This window comes from Polypterus senegalus, chromosome 10, assembly GCF_016835505.1.
Source record: "Polypterus senegalus isolate Bchr_013 chromosome 10, ASM1683550v1, whole genome shotgun sequence".
Taxonomy (NCBI): Eukaryota; Metazoa; Chordata; class Cladistia; order Polypteriformes; family Polypteridae; genus Polypterus; species Polypterus senegalus.
The window spans coordinates 165,239,741-165,266,417 of record NC_053163.1 but is presented as its reverse complement, the minus strand read 5'-3'; the positions used below and the strand labels follow the sequence as shown (position 1 = coordinate 165,266,417).

The 26,677-nt window shown below is 42.8% G+C and overlaps 1 protein-coding gene across 1 annotated transcript in view; it reads right to left on the bottom strand.

The window, feature by feature from the left end:
• The window catches only part of LOC120538295 (oxysterol-binding protein-related protein 9-like), a 75,363-nt gene that overhangs the window by 22,162 nt on the left and 26,524 nt on the right, over positions 1-26,677 (bottom strand). Inside the window, exons 3-4 of the mRNA XM_039767758.1 lie at positions 24,468-24,546; positions 10,354-10,430 (exon numbers count right to left, since the gene is read on the bottom strand). Coding sequence (XP_039623692.1) covers positions 10,354-10,430; positions 24,468-24,546 — 156 coding nt within the window. The remainder of the gene's footprint in view (positions 1-10,353; positions 10,431-24,467; positions 24,547-26,677) is intronic.

Genomic DNA, 26,677 nt, shown 5'->3' with positions numbered 1-26,677 from the left:
TTGTTTTACTGCACAAGTATTACCAACGGCCTACCCTGACAATTTTAAGATTCTATTTTTAAAATCCTTCAAACTTACGTGTGCTTGTTGTGAAAACTCCACTGATGCTCATACTGGCAGCAGGTTAGACCGAAAACGATGGTGAAAAACACATGCATGATGAGTGCTTCTGGGCAGCAAAGGGTAATTTGTTCTCCGTTTACTCCTACACAACAAGTATTTTGGGCATTACTAAGGAAACTAGAGTTTACACCCACAAACAACAAGGGTGAATCATCCCATTAAGGATTGGAGTGCAGTTAAGATGGTCAAACGTGGCTCTGCCACGCTTGACACCAACTCACTGGTCACAGATCCTTACTTGTGGCTGCGTGGTTTCCAAAATGAGCACAGTGAAGAGTTAAGTGAATGAATACCAACTGCAGCACTGCTTCTTATCTCTAGTACACCCTTTTCACAAACAACCACAATCACAACTTTTCTAATCTTCATTGAATTGCCGATGGCTTATTAATGATGCGACTGCCTCTTGTGCTCAACATAGGCTTGGCTACAGCTCTGAAACCTTCCCTGTGCCTTTTCTTCTCGTGCGCCATAAAAGAACCCTCAACTCCTTTCTCATCATAGAGAGCCAGTAAGACTTCAAACTCTACTTTGATCCCAGAAAACTCCTGAAAAACTTGTTTCTTCAACACTGTTGGGCAGGAGCAAAGCACCTTTAAGCTGCTTTCTCATCAGGCAGAATGGCGGAGACCCCTTACTGTACACTGTACAAGCCCGCCGTTAGAAATATCCCACCACTCTTTTCTCTACAGCAAGTAGGGTTGTGATCACTCAAACCACTGTTTTGTGCTCACCATTCTCAACAGATGAAACTCCCTAAATGTTGCTTCATTTGTCAAACTGTGTGAAGGCTTATCATACTTCATCTACTGTACCTCTCACTGTCTCATTACATTTGAGGTATCGAACGCCTCAAACACAGTCCTACCGATGCACACAAAACTAGGCTCATTCAAACTTGCCTCTGTCCATGAAGGACTTTGTAATCCTTTGCCTTTTATTTAACCGACAGTAAAGGTGAGTCTCTTCGTAATCTTTCCTTTTTCATCATCATCTTTATGAAAGACCTTGTTCATAGAAGAGCAGAGATTCCTAAAACTCTCAATATTCTCCAGCACATAGAATTATCACCTCCTCAAGATCACAATCCATCCTCAACAGAAAATAAGTAGGAGACTTGAGGCCTTCATTTTCTGTCTGACAGGGCCGACAAGGGAAGACTCCTTAAAGCTTCAGGCCTTCCTTCAACATAGGCACCTGTGTGTATATTTCACCTTTCATACTTTGCATGCACAACAACCGAAGCCCCTTAAGCCCACTAACTGACAGTACTCCAACCATCCTCCTTCCTCCTCTCTCCTATCCAATTACAAAGCAGGAATGATGTTGCTTATGCTTTGTCCACACAACGGCAAACAGGTAAGAGTCCTTAACCTCCGACTCCTTCGTGAAATTAGAATAGGGATGAGACTCCTGCTTCCACCTAGTGAGATGGATGGGTGGACACTCCTCAGATCGTGTGACTATTGCCTTTGCATGGAAAAGAAATTAGACATTCCACGTAGAAGAGCAGGTATGTTCTAAGGTATCTGTATTTTTCTCTCTCTTCATTCACAAGCCACTGAACCTCTAAAAACTCATTCCGTGACTTTTGCCCTCTAATGGTGAAGACCTCCTCGGGACACCCTACACTCTTCCTCAAAATAGATAAATAAATAAATAAATGAGTAATATGAATTTCCCCTTGGGATTAATAAAGTATCTAAAATATCTTACTCAACTCAAGCGAAGAGACACCCTTTCATGCGTTCGGCTCTGTTTCTACCATACAGAATAGAGGAGACAGCACTCCTTGCCTTATTCCTAAAGGTGCAACCGGGGTTAAGACTCCTCAATCCCTTTCTGCCTCTCTCTTTTGACACAAGGGCAGGGAACCCTCAAGCCCTGAATCTTCTTGTTGCATGAAAGAAAGGAAAACCGTATAGTCCTAGCTCTTGGCCGATGGTGCAAAAATAATCAAACACTTCAAAGCTCTTCGTGCAGAAGAGCAGCGGCTCCTCGAGCCCTTGTACCTTCTCCGTCAAATCAAAGGGGATAAGCCTTCTGAAGACCTCCTTTCAATATTCCCCAGACGCAAATATGAAACCTCTCTCTGCTTTGCCCTTTTTCACATATCAAAAGAATGAAGCTTCTCAGACCCCCTCCTACATTCTCATACTTCAGAAGGCACGATGCCCTCAGTCTCCTACTCTTGCCAGACAATACATATCTAGGCTCTGTCCTAACCTAGAAATACCTCAAACTACGCCTCTCCCCTCACATTTCAGAAGCCATCAACTCTGTAAACTCTCCTTCCAAGTTCATCATGAAGAAATGTTGGCCATTCTTTTTCAAATAAATCTCTTCTCCAGGCACCACTATGGAGACTTTTCTGAAACTGAATGTGCTTGGGGAGAATAAGCTGGAAAGATTTACAAACAGCCAAGCCAAGCCAACTCTTTAAGGCGCCAAGTCTAGGAGATTACAGTACTGTTATTGAAAAATGCATACACATTTTTTTTTGTATAACTAAGATATAAAGCAGCTGCAGGTAGCAAGTTGGTACACGCCCTGCTACTCCTGACATTTTGCCCATTATTAACCCATTTGACTGCGCCGAGTACAGTTACTTTCCCTCATACAGCAGCAAGCCCTTACCTGGGTGTATAAGCGACTCCGTCCAGGAAAGAAAAAGGGAGGGCCGTAACTTCTTCCTTTGGACCGCTAAAATTAAAGCAATTCCACAAAGCACAACGCAGTCACCTCCAGTGAAGACGGTAAGCCAAAAGAAACGCAAGCTGTCCCTGAAGTCTGCACAAGTGCACACAATCACAGGCCTCCCTCTGGGGCACCAGGCTCCACCCAGCGAGTCTGCACCGATCGGTTGGATCTTTGCTTTGCCATTCACAGGAGATGTTCACCGGATGCAAGTGCAGGGAGTGCCGCCTGCTGGAAACTTGTGTCATAAATCATCTCTGCGTCATACTGATAAACATGATCTCCGCCCACAAAGGGAGCTTTTAAATAAAATAAAACAAAAACTGCTACTATCCCTTCTCTTCCGCGCAGCAGAGGAAATGTACTGTGCATCATTGCATTTTGATCACAACAGTCCAAGGCAGAAGGAAGAAGTTCAAGGATGATGCAAGCGATTGGTTAATACACCCAGAATTTGGCAATCTTATTTTAACTGAAAGTCAGATTAAATTATTCTAATGCAGGTCTTAGGCCTCAGGACTTTGCAAACCCCTCTTCCCATTCTATGTCTGAGGCTTCTTAGGACTTAACACCAGTCTGTATTTGCAATGGTGATGGACAGGTTGACAGACGAGATTAGACAGGAATCCCCGTGGACTGTGATGTTTGATGATGACATTATAATCTGTAGTGAGAGTCGGGAGCAGGTTAAGGAGACCCGGGAGAGGTGGAGATATGCTCTAGAGAGGAGAGGAATGAAGGTCAGTAGGACCACCACGAGAGAATACATGTGTGTAAATGAGAGGGAGGTCAGAGGAATGGTGAGGGTGAAGGGAGAAGAGTTGGCGAAGGTGGACAAGTTTAAATACTTGGGATCAACAGTACAGAGTAATGGGGATTGTGGAAAAGAGAGCGCAGGCAGGGTGGAGAAGAGTGTCAGGAGTGATTTGCGACAGACGGCTACCAGCAAGAGTGAAAGGGAAGGTCTACAGGACAGTAGTGAGACCAGCTATGTTATATGAGCTGGAGACGGTGGCAGTGACCAGAAAGCAGGAGACAGAGCTGGAGGTGGCAGAGTTAAAGATGCTAAGATTTGCATTGGGTGTGACGAGGATGGACAAGATTAGAAATGAGTACATTAGAGGGTCAGCTCAAGTTGGATGGTTGGAAGACAAAGTCGGAGAGGCGAGATTGCGTTGGTTTGGGCATGTGCGGAGCAGAAATGCCAAATATATTGGGAGAAGGATGCTAAGGATAGAGCTGCCAGGGAAGAGGAAAAGAGGAAGGCCTAAGCGAAGGTTTATGGATGTGGTGACGGAGGACATGCAGGTGACGGATGCGACAGAACAAGATGCAGAGGACAGAAAGATATGAAAAAAGATGATCCGCTGTGGCAACCCCTAATAGGAGCAGCAGAAAGAAGACGACGATTAGCACTTTTTCACAACAGTCACTTGGAACTTGGGCAGCACATGATGACATGTATGGCAATATGTCTTCAACTGTAAGGCCAACTAAACACACACTAAAAGCTAAGCCCACGACCATCCCAAATGAGCCTGAGGTGCTTTGCAGTCACCACCCCATTTACTGATCACTAATCCAGCTCAGTGACATTTAATCATTGGCTAAATTTGCACTTGATATGATATAAATATTATTTAAGTCTACCGTGAGAGGAGTAAAACTAAAGATTAAAAGTTAAAGAAAAGCAAGGGACAACATTATCAGGAAGAGATGCTGCCTCAAACTTGTGCATATCCAAGACGCTTGAATAAGCAGAAGGTCAATTCACCCACAAAGTTCCACAATTCCGAGTAACTCCAGTGGTGGATATGAATATAAATGTAATGGCGAGGGTGGGTCTGTCATTCAAATGCTCATTTGCGCTTGAGTGCATTCCGTTTTCAATCTCCAGAAGTGGTTTATTTAACGATATTTTCATAAAGATACATGTGTTTGCGATATTGTCAGCGTACAACTGGATGACCCAACATGTGGATTATGCAAGACAAGTAAAACAAGATTTTTTTTTTTTCTTGGACATTTTTGATATTGTTTTTTGTTCTTCATAAATGCCTATTCTCTCCTCTGCATGAAAACGGGAGATTACGCTTTTTTTTTTTGTTGGCCATCATTTCAAGCTACATGGAGTAACATATAAAAAAATATTTTTGACTGGAGTATTCCTTTAATAAAGCAACTACAACCTGCTGCACAGACTACAAACGACACACAAATTGAGTGAAAGCATGCAGAATTTGCTTTGACTACTGGATGTTGAAATTTAAAAAACGTTTAGCTTGCTGGGCTGAGTCGTTTGTTTTAGTCACAACGGTTCTAACAAATATATGGATTTTTTGCAATGTTTTGGTAATGATATTTCAGTTAATATTTATCATTCATTGTTTTCTCTTTATGCGAGGAACTCCTGTATGTGAAGGACAGTGGTTGACTCTCAATCTGCAACATTAAAAGTCCAGGCTGACAGGCCATTAAATTTGAAAACCAATGATGGCTGCAGTCACTTATTCAGGTTTAACCAAGACACTGACCTGATAAACTCAAAAGCTACCCTTAAAGTGTGTTAAAAAGAAGGCCAAATCACTTGAATGGCCCAGTCAAAGCCCTGGCATGAATCCTATAGGAAATCTATGGCAGGAACTTAAGATTACTGTACAGCATCTCACCTCAAGTAACCTGCAACTTGGAACAATTTGGAAGCACAACGGACCAAATATTAGAGCGGCAAAATGTGAGAAACTGGTGACAACACGCCACAGAACACTGGAAGCCAAAACTGCCTTAAAAAAGGGACAATTATCAAATGAATAAAAGGTGTCAATACTGCTCAAAGTTGGACAGTTCAGAATATTTTTTTTTTTTTTACTTTCTCATTTACAAAGTATAGGGAAAATATTGAAATCGTCAAAAAATTCGATTTTGATGAATCTCAACGTTTTAGGCCTCGCCGAGACCCAAAAATACCCTTTTTGGAATTATGTCTGTGCGTGAATGTGTGTATGGAAACACGATAACTTGACCACACTTTCACTCAGGTCAACCAAATTTTGCTTACAAAGTATCAGGTACAAAACGTAGATTTCTATCAACCTTGGGCTCTTTCTGCTAACTGAAGGTGGTACTTTACCTTTTATTCATGCAGCTGCCGAGTCCGATTTATTAATAATTGCTCAATATTTTATTAATAAGATTTGATTTTTTGTTGATGGTTCTTTAATGTACAAAATATAAAAACAATCATTGTCTTACAGTTTACTCCTCAAATACCCATCCAAATATCTGAATGTACGAGAAAGTCGAGGACAGACCACTCCCGATTTTTTTTTTTATCGTTTTATAATAAAAATGATAACGATCCACTAAAATGTCTATTTAAAAAAAAAAAAAAAATAGATAAAAGGTATTGTGATGTTTGGTTATAACTCAGCAAATTGTGATAGCAGATTCATCTTCTGCTAAATGTCCTTCCATATAATCGACTCTCATCGACTGTCCTTGTTGGATTAGCCTTAGCTGAATTCTCCTACGTTTTGCTTCTAAAGTGAAAAAGTAAAATATCCTTTTAACCTTCACACTGGGTTTGCTGGTCAGTAAATTCCACCTGCTCTAACCGTGTAACGGACCCCCTCAATCACTAACAATATATACCAATTCTGTGCAAGTTCTCATGTGCGTGCGACTGTACTGCAAACAGAGAAGGGACAAGACTTAAAAAAACTAGTTGTGTCCAGAACAGCCATGTTCTTCATGCATGCCAGTGTCATGGGTGTATCAATATTTTTTCGAAGCATCCAAAAAAAAAAAAACCCAAACCAAACGCAGCCATTGTTACTTACGTGTTCAGAAACAAACCAACAAACGAGAATGCTTGCTAAAGACAGACACATACTACGGTAAAAGCCAGTCAGCTAACTAACAGCCAAGTGATGCTGAGAGGCTTAAGAGAATGCAAATAAATGTCTAATAAACCCTAACCCCATCCCTAAACATAAAATACTGTAATAAAATTTAGCATGGCAGCTGAAAATCAATTATGTTTTAATGCTGTCAGTCAAAAACAGTAAGATGCCACATGTACTTTTTAAAGGAATATAAAATGATAGAGGAAAAGAAAAACATTGCCTGGCCTAACAATTCCTGTTGATTCACACTGATGCTTTGGCAGGATGTGGCAAACAAAACGCTGTCGTGTAAGGTGCCAACAGTTAAAGAAATGAATGGCACTTAAATGGAACGTGGCATGTTTTCATGGCACTCATTGTTTTGTTTCAGAAGATAAGAGGAACATTAATATCGCAGGATGTTCAATTGGAACAGGACACCCGAGAGGTTTTCATCAGTAAACCCTCCATACAACGGAGCTAGGATTTTCCCGTAACAGCAACAAGAAGCTGAATTCTGTGTAATGCAGGTCTTTCTAAGTTGCCACGTCTCAGTTCAATAGTTTATTCCTCAGACACTCTATCTAGAGTAGAAATGCATCAATAGCTAGTTCATAACAACAACAGCAGGACACGCTGGACTCTGGATGGCCTATCTAGTATCTCTGTGACGGACCTTGTTGAGTTAATGGGCAGGTGAATTTCACTCCATCCAAGGGTAAACAGAGACCACCTCACTGTTAGGAAGAGGCACTTACTGAGGTGGCAACTAAGTATTCAAGCCATGTGTAACACACATTAGGCATGCTAAATCATTACATATTTAAACTGAGATTTCACTCTTGCAGTCATAAAAGGCGATTGTTTTCTAAAGTAATCAAGTCAGCAACTTCTTGTGCCATAAAAAGCACAGCAGTAGAGAGTGGAGCAAACAAAAACCACACACCATTCCCTGCTACACGCTCTCCACATTCCACTCGCTCATCCAGTTATTTCCAGATGTCCTGTGCTAATGGATTAAGAGGCACAACCAACACCCAAATCAGGTGATGGAAGCATCACAAACAGAGTAACATAAGGCAACAGTAAAGTTAGCTGGAGGTGGGCCAGGAAGAGAAAGGAGGGAAAAATCCTCTTCACTGATAAGTACCTTTTTATTGGTTTCAGTTAATACAAGATATAAAAGTGTAAGGTCTAGGCCACGTTCCCAGAAATTTCTCATATCTGTGTATGGATGTGTTAAGTACACAAAAAAAAACCCAAACCATAGCAGTCACAAGGTTGACATTGATGCTTGAGAACCAATCATGGACAAACTTAAATAATATTCAATAACATTAAATAATCCTCAATAGATTTTTGGCATGTAAGCTTTCAAGCATGTCGACTAGAGATAAACTTAATTAATGTTGTTCAAGGATATACGCAAAGGCCTAAGAAGAGAGAAGCTTAAGGCGCAGCATGCAGAACACAGATAAGCCCAGTGCCAATACTTCCAGTATAACAGAGAGAGCATGAAACTCAGACTTGCTTTTCACAGATTTGCCTTTTTAATCTGACCTTTTTGGGGATATCAGTAGTGAGGATCAAGGGGGCATCTACTGATAAATGGATGGATTCGGTACAGCTGCTCCTGGCCACAACCCTAATCCTTCACTCTTCTTTTTCTTAATGGGTTCCTTTATGTTTTGGTCATCACTCTCAATTTTAACATGGCCAGGTTGTGTTGTGTTATTAGAACTATCTGGATAACAGTCAGTCCAACAAAAGCTCGCCACACTACTTGGTCACTTATTCCTTGTGTCTGTGGAACTCCAAGTGAAGAAGAACTTCCTAATGTTTATGTGAAATTTGCCCTTAACACGTTTCCAACTGTGTCCCTGTGTTTTTGATGAACTCATTTTAATGTCACAGTCTCAATCCACTGAACTAGTTCCCATCATCATTTTAAACACTTCAGTCCGGTCTCCTCTTAATCTTCTTTTGCTTAAGCTAAAAAGGCTCAGCTCTTCTCATCTTTCCTCATAATTCATCCCCTGTTGCCCTGGAGTGACCTTTTCTAGCGCTGCTTTGTCCTTTTTTGTTGTCTGTAGACCAAAACTGCACACAGGACTCCAGATGAGGCCACACCAGTATGTTATAAAGCTTGAGGAGAACCTCCCTGGACTTGAACTCCACACATCAAGGTGCTATATAACCTGATATTCTGCTAGCCTTCTTAATGGAGTCTGAACACTGTCTGGCAGTTGATAATGATGAGTCCACTATGACTCTTAAATCCTTCTCGTAAGGTGGACTATCGATTTTCAGACCACCCAATATGTATTCATGCCTCATATTTTTACTTCCTACATTTAATACTTTACATTTACTTACATTATATTTGACAAATCTGCCCAAGACCCTCTATAATGATTCCACGAATTCTCAATTATCTGCCAATCCACCTAGCTTGGTATCATCTGCCAACTTAACCAGCTTTTTACTTACATTGCTATCCAGATCATTCATATACTGTACATTATAAATAGCAGCAGCCTCAGCATTAACCCCTGTGGAGTGCCACTCTTAACATCAGCCAAGTCTGAGAGGGTTCCTCACACCGTCACCTTCTGCTTCCTGCGTCTGAGCCAATTTTGCATCACTTGACTCTAAAGACCCCTGGCACCATCACCCTCTGCTCCATGTGTATGCCCCCAACTACAAACAACACCCTGAACTCCCATGTCCTTCAGTTTGGAGTCCAGCCTCTCATGTGGCACCTTATCAAATGCTTTCTGAGGTCGTGTCAATCATTGGGTTATGTTCCCCTTTAAAGTGGTGGCTTTGCACTTCAATGAAAATGTTATCACAAAAATAAATAAAATCGTGAAGCAAGTGAAGGGGTCTGAATACTTTCTAAGCGTATTGTAACTAAGAGCAGATCAACACCACTATGAAGTTGCTTGCCGTTTGCTGTTGTCACACATTTACGAATGGGAGGCAGCTAAATGGCTTGAATAACGACAATTCTACGCCATTCCAGTGGGTGGTGAGGTGCACGGACGGTTTCTCTTGATCCTGTGCCGACTAATCATGGGAAATCCCACATGGTTCCGACGTCCTCAATGATGTCACTTCCGGTCTCTGCAGCTCTCGATGACGTCACTTCCGGTCACGATGCCAATGAAGATGTCACGTCCGGACCCAGCCTTTAAAGCCACCATCTTTACACAGAATCAGTTCTGTTTTGGACTTGAACCTGAACTCTCAACCAAACAAACCCAGGGCATAATATATGGTTGGCTGCCCCAAACCTTTTGATGTCAATGATACGCACATGTACACACAGAAGTATGTCTTTGGTTATTTACTATATGACACGTGATGAGGGCTATACAGTCAAAACGTTGTGTCTTTAGCCTTTTTTCAGTACAGAAATAACCTTTAAACCCCATGCATTTGTTTGGTTCTTTGCGTGGACCATAGTTAGGGATCACATTATACAGGCTGCATCACAACACTCCATGTGTGCTTCTTGCAGGAAGCGGCCATCTTTAAGTCCACTGCACAGGTCACCAACTCATCAATTACAAAATACCCCTGCTGAGAAGTTGGTCGGTAGCCCCCCTCCCACTACAGCTCTGACAAGAAGCTAATAGCACCTTACCCGCAACTGCAGTGTGTGGCGGAGAATAGTGCCCTCTAGGGCATGGATCCACTTCTCTCTCTCATCTGCATCACGAGCTGCAGGGAAAAAAAAAAACAAAAAAAAAAACAGGAAAAACAAAAAACCCAATGAATGAAAATGAAATCCAGGAGAGACCTCCCATCTGACCAGCAGGAAACCAGCACAGGAGCAGGAAGCAGCACTTTTTTGAGACACAAGTTTGATGCAGACATTTAGACACTGGGAGATAAAAAAACAAGCAACCAATCAAAAACAAACATGAACAGAACTCGGATGCATTCTAAAGTGTTTTGGGAATTAATCAAGGATAATTCCCACAAAGCCTTTGTTATAAGCAAAAGAAAAAAAAAAAAAACAGAATCGGTTGAGCAAACACAGAAGCTTTACAGCCGTGTAAGAGGGAGCCACACAAACAGGCACTGCAGACCTGAGGGGCCGCTGTGCCTCTATGGGTTAAGAATATTATGGGCAAGGTCTTTTCACCAGTCATATTGAAAAGCAATTTAAAACGGGAGACTTACGGTGCCCCAACTTTCTGGTAGAAATCTTGTTTGTCAGCCCCAGCGCAGGATTCACCAAGCAGCTGGATTTCAGGGGAAAGCATGTCAACTCGCTCATGCAAGCGCACATCGAGTAACCAAGTAAATAGATAGATAAATAAAGCTTTCTCACAGGAAGAACACTCTGCACATCTGCTCAGGCAGATAATGCAAGCCATTAGAGGGTGAGCATCTTATTCTCTAGTGGTTGGGATAGTGCTGTCTAAAAGGAAATGGGACGATATCTGATCTCAGCTGGCCGTGGAAGGGGGGGAAGCAATTATTTTGTGAGGCTGCTAAAAATAAATAAATGGACATAAGTGTAACAGACAACACAAAATGATCAATGGAGATAAGACAGGCCTGGAGCTGCCCCCATTAGTTAGGCGGTAAAACATGCATACAAAAAGCAGGTCACTCAAGACAAAAATAATTAACATGATTGCCCCCGGGTCATTGTTAAATATCTGTTGCCACATCCTAGCTGTTCAAAGTAGAGGAGTACAACAGCTATGTGTGCTAAAGCACAACATCCACATCAGTGACAGGACAGGACACGAAGGGACAGGCTCCATGATTACAGTCACAGAACAAGGCTAACTGTCAGTAGCCCTCTGCTTACAGCTCCTACATGACCAGACTCAATGGCAGGACAATGCCAGGCCACACACAGCTGCTCATGTCACAGTCGCTCTGTGGAGTAAATTTAGGTCGCTACATTGGCTTCATGTCGCAGCACATGTTAAGTTTAAATTCTTGATGCTTGAATACCGAGTAGTGATTGGGTCAGCACCTGCGTATATGGAGACACTATTGAGGCGCTGCTGTGCTCCTTCTCGTCAGCTCACGTCTGCCAGTGAACAGTGCCTAGCGATGCCACCTCTGCATAGTATGAAATATCAGTCCAGTCTCGTTTCATATGTAGCATCTATGGTGGTGGAACGAGCTGCCCACCTTCGTCCAAACTGCAGACTCCCTCAATGTGTTTAAGAAGCGAATAAAAACCCTCCTGTTATGAAACATTGGTCAATAGGGGAACTGAATGTTATTTGCTCTGTGGATATCACATATGTCGTTAATTGATCATTCTTTTTAATTATGCTATCTCTGTAGCTCTTCACTTGTGGTGATCAATGTTTGTAACCTACTGTATCCTGCTACACTTGCTTTAAACTGTCCCCAGACTAATGGCCTCCTTAGTGTCTGCTAAGCAAATAAATGTAAATGACCAATGGTGTGCAGGGGATGCCTTCCCTCCTGACCGTAACCCCAAAGAGCACCTGGACTGCGAGCTGACCCTTTGCCTGCCAATGGCACTTGTAGGGCTCTTTTGTAGGAATGGGAGAGCTTCCTACAAGTGCAGATGCCGAGGCTCATTGGCTGTACATGCCAGAGGTGACACACAGGGACAGCTGCAAGTGGCAGTCACAGAAGACACTAAGAGAGTGCAAGGCAACCATTGTCAATGTTCACAGTTGTTCTGGCTTATACACGGTTTTCGTTATACAGCTTTGTGTTTGCGGTACTTCTCATTTCTTAGTTGTTATTTCAACCTTATAGTGTGTGTATATATATATATATATATATATATATATATATATATATATATATATATATATATATATATATTTATTTATTTATTTATTTTTTGTTTTAATATATATATGTAACAGCGCAACTTACATTTTCTACAACTACCAGCAGCCCCGGTAGTATTACACCATTGCTTCAGTGTTGCTGGGAATTAGGCACTCTCTTTAAAAAGGAGCCAAATAGACGCAGCGAGAATCGCGCTAATCTATGTATATTCATTTCTACGCTTTTGCCCCATCTCTGGAATACAATTGCCTTTGGATTACAGTTTCATTCTGGATCTGTGTGCTTGTCCCATGCCTGCTTGTTCGTGTAATTTCATACAAGTTTTTAAGCATCATCATCCGGGGAGTGCTGCCAACTTCTACAGATCTTCACACATCATCTGGAACACGGCAGAACAAAACTTTCGTAACATTCAGGAAACTGTTCGCTTGGCACCTCAATTCACTCTCCTCATCATCTGCACCCAGTGCGCTGGACTGTGTCGTAACTGTTGATTCTTAACCGTCTAGGGCTTAGCGCATAGTTAGATTTCATTTGTGTAATTATTATCTCTGTCAGGGGAACTGGGGAGGGCTTTTGTGGACATGTTAACTTGTTTTCCTTCATTATTTGCTTAATACATACTCTATTGATTTATTGAGCCTCTGCTTCTGTGCACAAGCTGGGTGTGTTCCTGCGGTCTGCATAGTAAAATTAACAAATCACCGTTTTCAGACAGAGTGAATGTTAGCATCCTTGGGACCGCCACACACCCATCCACAGTTCCGTCTCACAAACATTTACCTTACACTAAACCAACCTCACAGCTGCCTGACCCACAGAATATTACTGATTTGCTATTCCACTGACATTATAATTTATCATCGGAGTGCCACATTGACCCAGGATCCACAATGTCAGTCGCTGTAATAAAGTTTGCCTTTTGTTATTGCTCTGTCATTTGTTGTAAAGGAATAAGTTGGCATGAAAAGTTTAATGAAAGTTACAATGGTCAGACATGCTCAAGCAATGAAGGAAGGTTTGTTTTTGGTTTTAATTTAATTGAGGTTATGCTAATTGGCAATTACAAATGTCATTGTGAATATGGTGTATGTGTGTTTTGAGCAGGTGAGTGACAGTGGTCCCTATGATATACTAAAGCCATCGCCAGGCCTGTTTTCAGCCCAGTGGGATAGCCTTTTGGGGGGGGTGGCAATAATGGAAGTTAAGGGGCGCATCCTCCGGACACCAAGGGGGACCAAACCGGTCGTCAAACTCTGTTGATGCCGAGTAGGTGCTGTTGCCTATTGGGGGCAGCATATTAAAATAAAAGTGCACATGCTCCATCCACCAAGGGGTGGCATGCTCCTCAAAGTCCGCTGTATAAAGGCTGAGTGGTGGCTCTGTGGGTAAGGAGCTGCACTGGCAATCAGAAGGTTGCCGGTTCGAATCCCGTAAATGCCAAAAGGGACTCTGCTCTGTTGGGCCCTTGAGCAAGGCATTTAACCTGTGATTGCTGAGCACTTTGAGTAGCGAGAACAGCGCTATATAAATGCAAAGAATTATTAAAGGTACATCATTTGTGCTGCTGAGTGTGCAATTTGGACTCTGAGAGGGGGACCCCCAAACACACACACTGAGTGGGCACTGTTAACCGCAACGCACCATTTATGAAAACATCAAGGAAAGTGCGATTTTTAAAGTCTGCAGTTCATACACGGAGGGGTGCCGTGTGAGCTGTCGAAGGGGTGTGCGCTTTGGACACAGAAGTTGTTCCAAATGGGCTTTGACTGGCACGAATTGTAACAAAATTACCAAAACAAAAAAAGTTTATGAAACCATGCGTATATATGGATAAACAGACACGCACGCACGCACAGCTAGATGAACATCGATAAATACAAACAAGCAACATAAAACACACAATTGTAAAACTGGGAAATTCACCTTCATTTACCGGACATCTTCACGTGGCCTATAGGAGAGGTACGTACAGTAATAAAGCTTACATCGTTGAAAACCGAAGGTGTGACATTTTAATGACACCACAGACAGGTTTTATAAATCTTGATGCCTACATTTCAAACGTTTACCACAAACATACGTTTCACGAGTGCTTCTATAAATAAACTAAAACGGATCTTTGGTGACCTGACCTTACAGCTCTGATTAAGTACGGCCTCACTGTGTCATCGGCCACTCAAAGGACATACAAAAGGGAATTATAAACGCACAGTCAAAAATCCTAGGGATCTCAATGTCACACGCTGCCATGATGAAAGCTCACGTTGGCCCACCCAATTCCAAAAACTCTGGGCGCAACCCGGTCTCCCTTCTTCAGTCTGGTAGGCTGTACTGCAGCACCAAAGCGCAGAGTTTGTTTCAAAACCGTTGCAAAATGAACTGCTCATTACAAAACAGCTGTTGTCAAACCACTCCAGGATGAATGCGCTCATCATTGCCCGTATTACAAATGGTTAAGTGACTTTCTCCAAACTTTAACAGCCAAGCTACTTTTTCCATTCAGCAGCCGATTTGTTTTTTTTTGGCTAGTAAAAAGCGGCTTCATCGGCATGCACTACAGAGGCTTCATTAACAATGGCTACACAAAAGCCCACGTCTGCCCATTCAAAGGCTCCAGTGACAGTCATTGTTAGTTACGTTTTCAAGAACAACAGCCTCTTACCACATGACAGCCATTTCCTTCCACCAATTTCAACAGGTCATTGCCACAGTTGGATACAGAAGCTGCTCCTGTGTATGTTATCTTATTGGCACCCAACAATACACCAGAAGCCATTATTTATATATTTATAATAATAAAAAAAACAGCACTGCTTGTTATTCTAATTCTAAATTCTGCTACAATTCTGCTTCTAAAATGCCCATTAAATGGTTTTACATTTGCAATAAAAATAACATTTGGATGCTTTTAAACATACAGGGGTGGGCAAAAAGTAGGTTTATGGTTGTTTGTATGGAAAAGAGAGCATGCAGGTTATGATTATTACAATAGCTTATTAACTCCAGCAAATGTCACAATGGCACAGTGCACTTGGGTACAATCTCGTAAGTACCCAAATTGCCAGCCTCGCATACTCACAATTGTAAACCTACTTCTGTCCATCCCTGTATAACAAAGGAAGCATGAAGACATGGCATTCCATCATCGGGTCTTATTTCGAAATAAAGTACAGCGTAAACGGGAACCCATACAGGTCTTGGTCAACTAAAAATTAAAAGAGAGACTTCTACATGTTCTACTGTATATTCTTGTTCTCTGTTGGAAGCTTCATTTTTATTGATCTATTTTAGCGCAGCATAGTACCATGGTAGTTTGTGACCATGCACAGTATCTGAGTCCATGTGGCAGAAGCGTCGCCTGTGTGCAGTATGCAGGATCTCTGGGTGTCTGTGTGGGTTCCATTAGTTCTGCTTTCCTTCTGCAATTAAACTGGCCCCAAGTAGATGGGGCGTGCGAGCAAACGCTGTGAAGGACTGGCACTCGTTCCTACCTTGTACCCGATGTTCCTGGGATACGTGGCAGTAGTCTTGAACTGTAATAAGCAGGATTGGATTACTTCTTATTTGACCCCAATGGGAAATAAAATTTTAAAAACTAGGGGGCTCTGCCCGCTGCTCTCTTTACTCGCCAACCCTTGTGCGGGCGTTACATGCCGCTCGTGTATGGGGAAGCGGATGTACAATTTAAACAGATTGTTACATATACATAATAGAACTAACTATTTGACATTACAGTGAGTAATTAACCATAGTAAAAAAATAGTAAAATGTCATAATTTGAAAGAAAATTATGTTTCATGTTGCATTAGAGGTATTCGTTGTGTTACACGTTTTCGTTTTGTTTGGCTTTGAAATGAACACACAGATACTTTTTAAACTTACACTTTTACTGTAAAACTTCAGTAAAGTAAAAACAATATTTGGAATTAACCTTACGTCAATATCGGTTTAAATTTCGATTCCGTGTTTCGAGTTACATCCTGACAACGCCACGTATAACTGCCCGTGAGTGAATTTTGTTTCTTTCTGTCTAATAAATAAACTTACTTTTTCGAATGTTTGTCCCTGTGATTTGTTAATTGTCATAGCAAAAGCGATTCTAACAGGAAACTGTAAACGTTTTAATATGAATGGCATATCAAGATCTCCTTGCCGTCTCAGGTTATCCCCTGAAGATGCACTACATCACCTTTCTTGTTGCCTGTTAAAATTTTACATGTCAGAATTGTTTGACCAATTTTTTAATACAACTAATCTTGGTCCATCACTCCGACATAAATTACGCAAGAACATTACGACACATCGTTCTTTCAACAGTAATTTAGCCGGTGTAAGACCAGACGGTGTTAACGCTTGTAGATATTCTTCGTGATATTGTAAGTTGATGTTTTCATCTCTGCACCATCACCACCAACTGTTTCAGCAGAGTCCATTGGTACGCATTTAACTAATTTTCCGTGTAACTGATCGCCATTTTTCGCGTTAATTTGTTTGACTTTTGTTCCTCGGTGCTAGGATTGCCCGTGTACTCATTTCTTCTGTTGATAACCCTTCAGGATGAAATTCTTCAATAAGATTTGGACATAATACATCTTTTATTGGAAACTTAAAATGAGGGAAACATAAAAATTTATAACAGCCGAGTCTGCCAAAAGCATTCACACCAATGAGAGGCGAGAGGACTGCGGGCATAGGCCGTTAACCGGAAATGGAGGGTAGGACTTGAAAGAGTCTTTTGACAATAGTCTTGTCTCAAGATTTTCTTTTATAATAGAGAGATGTTATTGCAGAAAACAACATTCTTGAAGTTGATGATATGCATATATTTAAAGAGAATCATAAAGCATGTATGAGAACAAGTATTATATATTCTGATGCACATTAGCATAATAAGGGTTAAACCATAAAAAGCCCTCGCTTGTCAGTTTTATTACTTTTCTCTTTGCAGCTGCCAAGCTTAAAAACTTCAGTCAATGACATTTTGTACTTTTAGAAGGCTAAACAGGCCATTGTTTTAAGAAATCCATGAGATAATCAGATAAGCCGTTCGCTTTCATTGGCAGCGGCTGAGCCTCTGCCTCCCTGCCTGGACAGGTGATGACAAGTCAAGTAAAATGCAGCTTATGAGAAACAGCGTTGTTGTTTTAGGGGCGCAACTGCCCCAACCTTTAGCCCAATATCAAATGCGTGGGACTTACTGGAGGGAATCGATTGATAAATACGTTTTGGACACCTGCACAGGGTAGGAAGTAATGATGGCAGTTTTGGTCAGGTGATGGACATTAGGTAATGATGGGAAGCGCCAGGAGGAGGAGAGCATTTTGCATAAGTGATAATTGTAATAAATGTAAGCTCACTGCATTTGCTAATGGCTCATCTCACTTGATTTGAGTCCGTGTATGCATCACACAATAAATCTTGATTCTGCTGTCTTAATGAAACTCCATGTGCCTTCTTTGAGCAGAGTGTTTCTGCCACAACATTATTAGTCTTAGGTAACTTTTATTTAACTAAGTAAGTCAGTAGAATAGATTCTCTTTTAAAATAAAGCTACAAACAGGAGTATCAAGGAATAAAAGAAAAAACTAATACAATAAGCTTAAATACTGCAATGTTATACGGAGTACATTATACTGCATGACTGGACTACTTAGATGCGGTTTTTCAAGGTGCCGCTTTATAAAATCGAGCACAAATTAGAACATACCTGTTAAAATGCTTAATAAACCCTGAACCTAAACTGACTCTGCATAAAGGATTTTTCCGCTCAGCAATGCGGAAACCTTTAAAATGGCCCCTCTGGACTTCATAAGGCGGCTGATCACTCCGACTCGCAGATGGGGGCACGGGCCCAATTTCCTACTCAGTAATGACCAAAACACATTTCTCTTATTTCCCGTCTATTCCCCTCTTCAAGGAATACTCAACGCAAAAATATTTTTCTTTACATGTTACTTACACCTTATGCAGGTTTGTGTTGATAGCAGAGAAAAAGAAAATCTTTTAAGTGTGTCATGTACAACAGATATATATTAAAAAATAAAAGAATCTGAAAGAATGGACTTCTAGTTTGACCAACGTCAGACAACAAACAGTATCAAAGAGTCCATGAAAAACTCTTGAACTACTCGTAAAGTTGTAGCAGGGCCACATGGAGGTTTATGTTTCAATGTAAGTATGTCCTGTCTGAGTGCTCGTTACATGTGAATGACAACACTGGGGGCACCGATTTCCGTTTGTAAATTGGGGTCGGTGTCTTTAAACAGGTTTCCACGGATGTTGAGGGACTTGTGGGATTTGTAGTTTGTGGTTTGTATGCACTGTACCAATAAAACCAGAAGAGAAGGATGACACAGGACTTTTTCCAATTGGACCATTTTCTCATCAACATCATCCGCAGCAGCAGCTCCTAAACATTTTCATGTTACATTCGTAGCGGAGAAGGACGGTGCTTGGCCACCAGACGTAAGGATGGCGGTGGGTTCTTTTCCTCCCAATCCAGTCCTTCGATGCTCTCGGATAAGAGTCATGCCACCAAAGTCTATTCTTCTGGACTCTGGTGGTAGGACAGAATTTCACTATCCATATTCTGGGAAGCAGTTTATTGAATAGGAGCGTTCCACACTTCTTTCCATCATTAAACCCTAGTTTCCATTTCCAGAATCACCCCTACCATTTACAGTTAGGATTTTTTTTTCAGGACTGTAATCATCGTCATGTGTCGGGTTGTTTTTTTGGGGGGCTGCTTAGTATTTTTTGTATTTGTAAATAGTTATTCTAGCAAATAAGAATCATTTTATATTGTGTGTGTTTGGTGTATTTAATCTTAAAGGGCTTTTTCCTGGGCGTTGTTAATATTCGGGTGGCAGGGTGGAAATTCGGTAGGGCTTGGGAGGTGGCCCGATTTATTCTGTCCATCATTTTAAAAGTGTAGCAGCTTCCTTGCTACGCAAATCTGGTAACACCCTCCACACAAGCTATAAGCGGGGTTCGGGTGCTACAAAGTCATCCAGACAAATGCTCACAATGTTCCCAAAACATTATTTTTACTAAAATATTGTTAATAAATCACTTTCAAAAAAACACGCTCAAAATGCACCTGAGCATTTGCATTGAAGACCCCTTAACTTCTGTGATTATTAAAAAGGAGCGTCTTTCTTAGGGGCGAGTAGGCAGAACTTTAGTGTCTTAAAAGGTTGGTATCCCTGATCAGCTCGAAAGCACATATTATAATGCTGCATATCTGTTGGCAACCAATAGGAGGCATGGAAAGGCGTTAAGGTCTCATGAATGCAGCAGAGGAAAAGACATTCTCGACGGCTGCACCCTAGCTTTACTAACCCTTATAAAACAACAGTGACCGAGTTACATCGTACTTGGGCCAACCATCAGATGACATAAATTAAACACAACGCTATTCCTCTTCATTAAAGGAGATTCAGCTCAGTTTGCTTTACTCCAACAACAATAGTGTTGGCTCATTCCATTAAATTACTACAAACTTGGCTTGAAAACAAAAATCATTAGCCACTTGTGAATTTCAACAAATAAAGAGAAATCCTTCACATCATCACAAAGGATTGGAAACTGAAAACGTCAGCATGAGCTGAAACTTCTTTAATGGCTTCATTTATGTCAACCTTTTCCAATTAACGTCCGATTGGGGTTTCGGAATCATTTTGGTGGGGTGCGTGTATGTGCAAGAATCTGCTTTGTATTTATATACACAGGCATCATGAACTCATGTGTCAACGTCAGGGAAAATAAAAACCAGGCCAGTCTGAGGCGATTGGTTTTTGCTCTTGAGTGGTCCTTTGTGCCTTTCACATCCTCATTACCTGCGGTGGGTTGGCACCCTGTGCCCTGTGTTGGCTGGGATTGGCTCCAGCCGACCCCCCCGTGACTCTGTGTTCGGATTCAGCGGGTTGAATAATGGATGGATGGACATCCTCATTACATGACAACAAATCCCTGAATCACCAAATGCACCCCACAGCACAGCCTCCAGGATTACTATGCGTTGCTTACTCTTTATGTCCAACAAACCCAAACAACACCCCCTACCCCCCCCCAAAAAAAAATTATATTTTATATATATTATATATATATATATATATATATATATTATAACTGCTCAAATAAATTAAAGGAACACTTTGAAAACACATCAGATCTCAATGGGGAAAAAGAAATCCTCCTGGATATCTATACTGATATAGACTGGGTAATGTGTTAGGAACGAAAGGATGCCACATCGTTTGATGGAAATGAAAATGATCAACCTACAGAGCCCTGAATTCAAAGACGCCCCAAAAATGAAAAAATGATGTGTCAGGCTAGTCCATTTTGCCAAAATTAAATTGCAGCAACTCCAAATTGTACGCAGCACTTTGTATGGCCCCTGTGTTCTTGTATACATGCCTGACAACATCGGTGCATGCTTCTAATGAGATGAGATCTCCTCCCAGATCTGGACCAGGGCATCACTGAGCTCCTGGACAGTCTGAGGTGCAACCTGGTGGCATTGGATGGACCAAAACATAATGTCCCAGAGGTGTTCTATTGGATTTAGGTCAGGAAAGTGTGGTGGCCAGTCAATGGTATCAATTCCTTCATCCTCCAGGAACTGCCTGCATACTCTCACCACATGAGGCCAGGAATTGTCGTGCACCAGGAGCCACTGTACCAGCATAGGGTCTGACAATGGGTCCAAGGATTTCACCCTGATACCTAATGGCAGCCAAGGTGCCTTTGTCAAGCCTGTAGCGGTCTGTGTGACCCTCCATGGATATGCCTCCCCAGACAAATCATTAACCCACCACCAAACTGCTCATGCTGAATGATGTTACAGGCAGCATAATGTTTTCCATGGCTTCTCCAGACCCTTTCACTTCTGTCACGTGCTCAGGGTGAACCTGCTCTCATCTGTAAAAAGCACAGGGCACCAGTGGTGCATCTGCCAATTCTGGTATTCTATGGCGAATGCCAATCGAGCTGCATGCTGCTGGGCAGTGAGCTCAGGGCCCATTAGAGGACATGGGGCCCTTGGGTCACCCTCATGAAGTCTTTCTGGTTGTTTGGTCAGAGACATTCACACCAGTGGCCTGCTGGAGGTCATTTTGTAGGGCTCTGGCAGTGCTCATCTTCTATGGCCCTCTCCAGCTCTCCTAGAGTAACTGCTTGTCTCCTAGAATCTCCTCCATGCCCTTGAGACTGTGCAGGGAGACACAGCAAACCTTCTGGCAATGACACGTATTGATGTGCCATCCTGAAGAAGTTGGACTACCTGTGCCACCTCTGTAGGGTCCAGGTATCGCCTCATGCTACCAGTAGTGACACTGACTGTAGCCAAATGCAAAACTAGTGAAGAAACAGTCAGAAAAGATGAGGAGGGAAAAATGTCAGTGGCCTCCACCTGTTAAACCATTCCTGTTTTGGGGGTCATCTCATTGTTGCCCCTCTAGTGCATCTGTTGTTAATTTCATTAACACCACAGCAGCTGAAACTGATTAACAACCCCCTCTGCTACTTAACTGACCAGATTAATATCCTATAAGTTTCACTGACTTATACTCTGATTAAAAAGTGTTCCTTTAATTCTTTTGAGCAGTATTATATATATATATCTCACACAGCATTTTACCAACAATGGGACAGAAAAATAAGACTTGAAACTAAACCATACATACGTTTGCAAATCTTCAAAAAGAAACTCAACGCAAACTGCAAAAACCTGTAGCATAATTTGCGGCCCAGGCCTCACTGGTCACCATTAATGACACACGCTAGGCTAACAGAAGTGGAGAGTCTGGGCAAAGTCCCTTAAATCAATGTGACAGCTGAGGACTTTTAACTGCAAATTGTGAAAGAAAAACAGGCAGCAGGGCACGTGTGGCATATATCCGATAGTAAACCTGTTTGGGCGCAATGCCCTGGAGGCAGCACTTGCAATACTTCCTCTGCCATCCTGTTCTAGTAAACCAGTCAGACGTGTGATGCTGGGCCAGAGGTGGAACTTTCTCATTTTATCCTGGACACTGACAGGTGGCGGCTTTGTGAAGGTTCCGTCTCTGACCTTATTTTGCCAATGGTATAGGGTCACTTTATATGAAAGTGTTTGAAGCTGAACTGGATGACATTTAAACCAGAGAGAATGGTTATAAAAAAAAAAAAAAGGTGATGGAGCCAAATGGCAAATTGGAACTACAGCACCTATGCTGCCCAATGTTAAGTGCCCGATGTGGCACAATGTAAAATAAAAAAAAAGGGTCATTCTGAGGATCTTGTGACATAACGTCATTGGCTACTGGAGTCCATACTAGTGTCAGGTGGTGGAGGTGTCAGGGTTGAGTTGCACTCATCCCTTGTTAGTGTTATTTAAGAGAAATATCCCTAGCATCCAAACATTATCCACATTCAGCCTACCCATATGTCCCATGGCCTTTACATGTCCCATTGCCCATCTTAACTGTGTAAGTGAGGTGGACGGAGTTACAGGGATGTTAGGTGGAGGATGGAGGGCCACTTTGTGGTGTGTAAACAGTTTGGTCAGGGAGTGCTCCAAAATCCCAGGCACTAACACACATTCCTCCACGTCACCTCCAAACCACACCTTCCTCCTGCAGCACGGGAGTGGAGCCGAGTGCTGGCCGTCTAATTTTTGTAAACACTACGGGTGAAGCACAAGCTGGAGAGAGCGCCGACTGCATGCTGCGATCACAAAGTCTGTAACCTGGACGTGGCGGCCAATTATCCGTTGCTGCACAAATCAAGATTTACGGCGAGGGTAGAGTGGTGCAACAGCAAGTGCTACCAAAAATAAGGAGTTTTTAAGCAAGTTCATCGCAAATCCCCATCTTACCGCCACTCATTGCGGAGTTTAAAAGTTTACTTAGCTCTTACAGTACAACTCTAACCACAGCTTAGTGAACAAATCAGCCTCATGTACACCACCATTCAGGCAAAAGCAGTAGTCATTAGCTAATCGTGACTCAGGAATTAAGCAGCTTCAGGCTGCCAAAACATGCAAGAACCCACCCTCATATCCACAAGGTGCCACCTGTAATCCAATGCCAACAATCCACTCCATACAAGAATCCTGCAAGGTATGACTAGAGCAGGTTCTGTGCCAGTGGCAATTCACCACCAAAACACCTTCCGCACAACCCTCACCCTCCACAGGTTAAACATCACTTCACTTTTGACCAAAGGCCACACATGCGGGCATGATGCTCTAGCTAACTTGATGCACCCTGTTACGCGGGACCCACTACAGGCAGACAAAAACAAAAAGGCCATATCTAGCACCACGTGCCAAGTGATAAAATGCACCCTGCCAGGGCACACGACGCCCAGAAAAGAAACGGCCTATTGGAACCTCCGACGCCAGATGAGCCCAGCAAGCAACCCTTCACCAGAGAAGCCTATTCAGCTCCCATCCCAGTGAGCATCGCAGCCATGCTTTAAAGCACGCAGAGAAGGAAAAGCCCTTACCCTTCCTGCTGTAGAACCACAGCATGCAATGGCGAAACATGGCAATGGGAGATGGCATAGGAGCAGCGAGTGACTTTAATGAACAGAGTGGGACTGTGACAGGTGATGAAGAGAAGGAGTGGCGGGTTAGACACCTGCAGGAGGAGAATCCGGCTCCTAGATCGGGCCGCAGCCAGCAGTTTGTGCGGCGCTCCAGGTGGAGTGGGGGCAGCAAAGGCTCAGGAACAGACTCCTCTCCACGCCTGTCAGCCAGCTGGGAACTGCAGTCAAATCCAGAACGTTCCCACCACCCACCCCAGAGTGAATGGGCGAGCATTAGTGAGCGAGCGAGAAAGAGAGCGAGCGAGAGAGACCACGCATGCGAGGGAGACGTACACAAAGACGGGGGATTGGGGAGAGTAGTTGACAGCGTCTCAGAAAGCAGGCTAGAGGAGTGGCAAAGCTTGGCAGCAAACTCACCTTGAAAGTGGAAAGTCTTCTGATCAACAGTGATGGTGAAGGTGCTGTCGTCCTCGTCGTCTATGCCAATCACGGCACCCTGGGAAACAAAGAGCAGAAGAGAGGCCTCTGAGCAGGCAGACTGAGCGGTCAACAACACTCGCGCATGCACATACACACACACACGCACACACGCGTTCGATGGCGGCTGCTGCTAAGTGGAGGGGGCCAGGCCTGCTCTGCAGTAGAGCTGGCGAGAGAGAGAGTGAAAAAAAAAATAAATTAAAAAACAAAATGGGAGGGTGTATGGGAAAAAAAAAAAGGACCACCTCTCAGTGGAAAATGCTGCCAGCACTTGAAAAGGGCACAACTGCCACCAAACCAAATGATGCGTGTCCCCCTCAACACAGACACCACCTACTGTCTACAGTCCACAGACAGCACAACTACCACCCCAGCTGCCAGCCGAGTCAACTTAAAAGATGTCAAGCGGATTCCACGATAATCTGCTGCACAGCTAAGGACTCTGGGCAGCTCAGGGCACCATTTTAAACGTCATACTATTGCTGCCCCACTTGTAAAATCTTTTTCCTCTGCCTTCGTCATCCTTACTACAGAAACTGAAGTCTTCCAGCAAACTTGCTCAAATCTGTGACTCTGTAATAGAATCTCACAAGGTTCAGAAAAGTGGATGGATGGATGGATGAATGCAAAAATCACTGCCTTTAATTCATTCTTCGAATCCCCTTATGCCAATAAAGGCCCAGAGGGTATGGCTGGCTGGCTGGCTGTCCGAGCCAGGCAGAAAACAAACCCTGGACGGAATGCCAGGTTCACCACGTGGCACGTTCTGCCTCACACCCACCCTCGCTCAAATCCACTTAACTCATAGATTTGTGGGACAGTAAAGGAAACACAATTGTTCATGAGGAGAGGCAGTGCCAGGGAAAGGCAGGGAACCCAGAACTCGGAAAAAGTAAGAAGTTGTAAACACTTAGATCAAAAATACAGCGCACACACACGCACACACACACCGATGCACATTGGACTGCTTTTATTTAAAGATGCAGGGGTCGTGAATTCCTTAACTCTGGTGAACAGGACGTGAACTACACCACATTTTCAAAGTGGATTTCTCTACGTCTACAGCACTCTGTGCAGTTTTTGTTTAAGTAACGAAGTACTTGTTGACTGTGATGGAGTGTGTTTTGGGAAACTTTTTACTTGAGTATTACATTTTCTGTCTACTTTCGCTTTTACTTTGCCAGATGCCAATGGCCACTCATATCCTGATACATGCACCTACTCACGTTCACAACTGCAATATTAAACCAGAAAACAAACAGGCTAGGCAAACACGCACAATGCTTCGTCTGTCAGTTATCGAAAATTGAGGCCTTTCTCCGCTGGCACCAACACCCCGTCATCTAGGCAGTCATTCCAAGTTAGTGATGAGTGATTTGTGTGTCATCTGAATCAAGTCACGAGCACAAACATCTCGTCAGCAGGAGTGCTGCTTTAGGTTTCAACAAGTCGAGGTTTAAAGAGCATCTGCAGGTGTCATCCGTCTGATTCGGGATTTTCGTTCACTTCTCTTGGAATCCTTTCAAGTTCAAGCGAAATCACCACCAGTGTCGCTAACGAGACGCTTGTTAAGCGTACGTTACAATACAGTAACACCACATTTATACCAGAATGTATGTCTTCAGATTAGAAGAACACCAGCAGCTTGGAATCACCACGGCCTGAAGGAGAGAGATCAGGAGAGTGCGAGGAAGAGCAGGTCAAAGCCCGATGTTAGGTGTTAATTCTTGTGTGACAAGAACGGCACGCGGTGACCCCGATCCTACAGAGGACAACCGATTGCTTTACGGTTTACCAGATGCGGCAGAGCAGCTATGGAGTTGTCTTTGCGGCACTGCTGTTATACATGGCGTACCACCGGTGGCCCCGGTCACAACACTAGATGGAATTTCCCCGTATTAAGAAATTTCCGTTATAACAAAATATTTTTATGGTCTCGCGAGTTTTGTTATAATGGGACTCAACCTGTAAACTATCACCAAGTTGATATCATGCCAGATAACTCTCACAAGTGATTACACACAGAGGCCGACCTCCTGTACCATCTGCCTTTTTTCCAGTCTAACTTCAAGTCATTCTTATACCATACTGGTTTGTTTTTTTTTACGGTCGAACATGACTGCTGGCTACGTACGTTTTTTTACTGC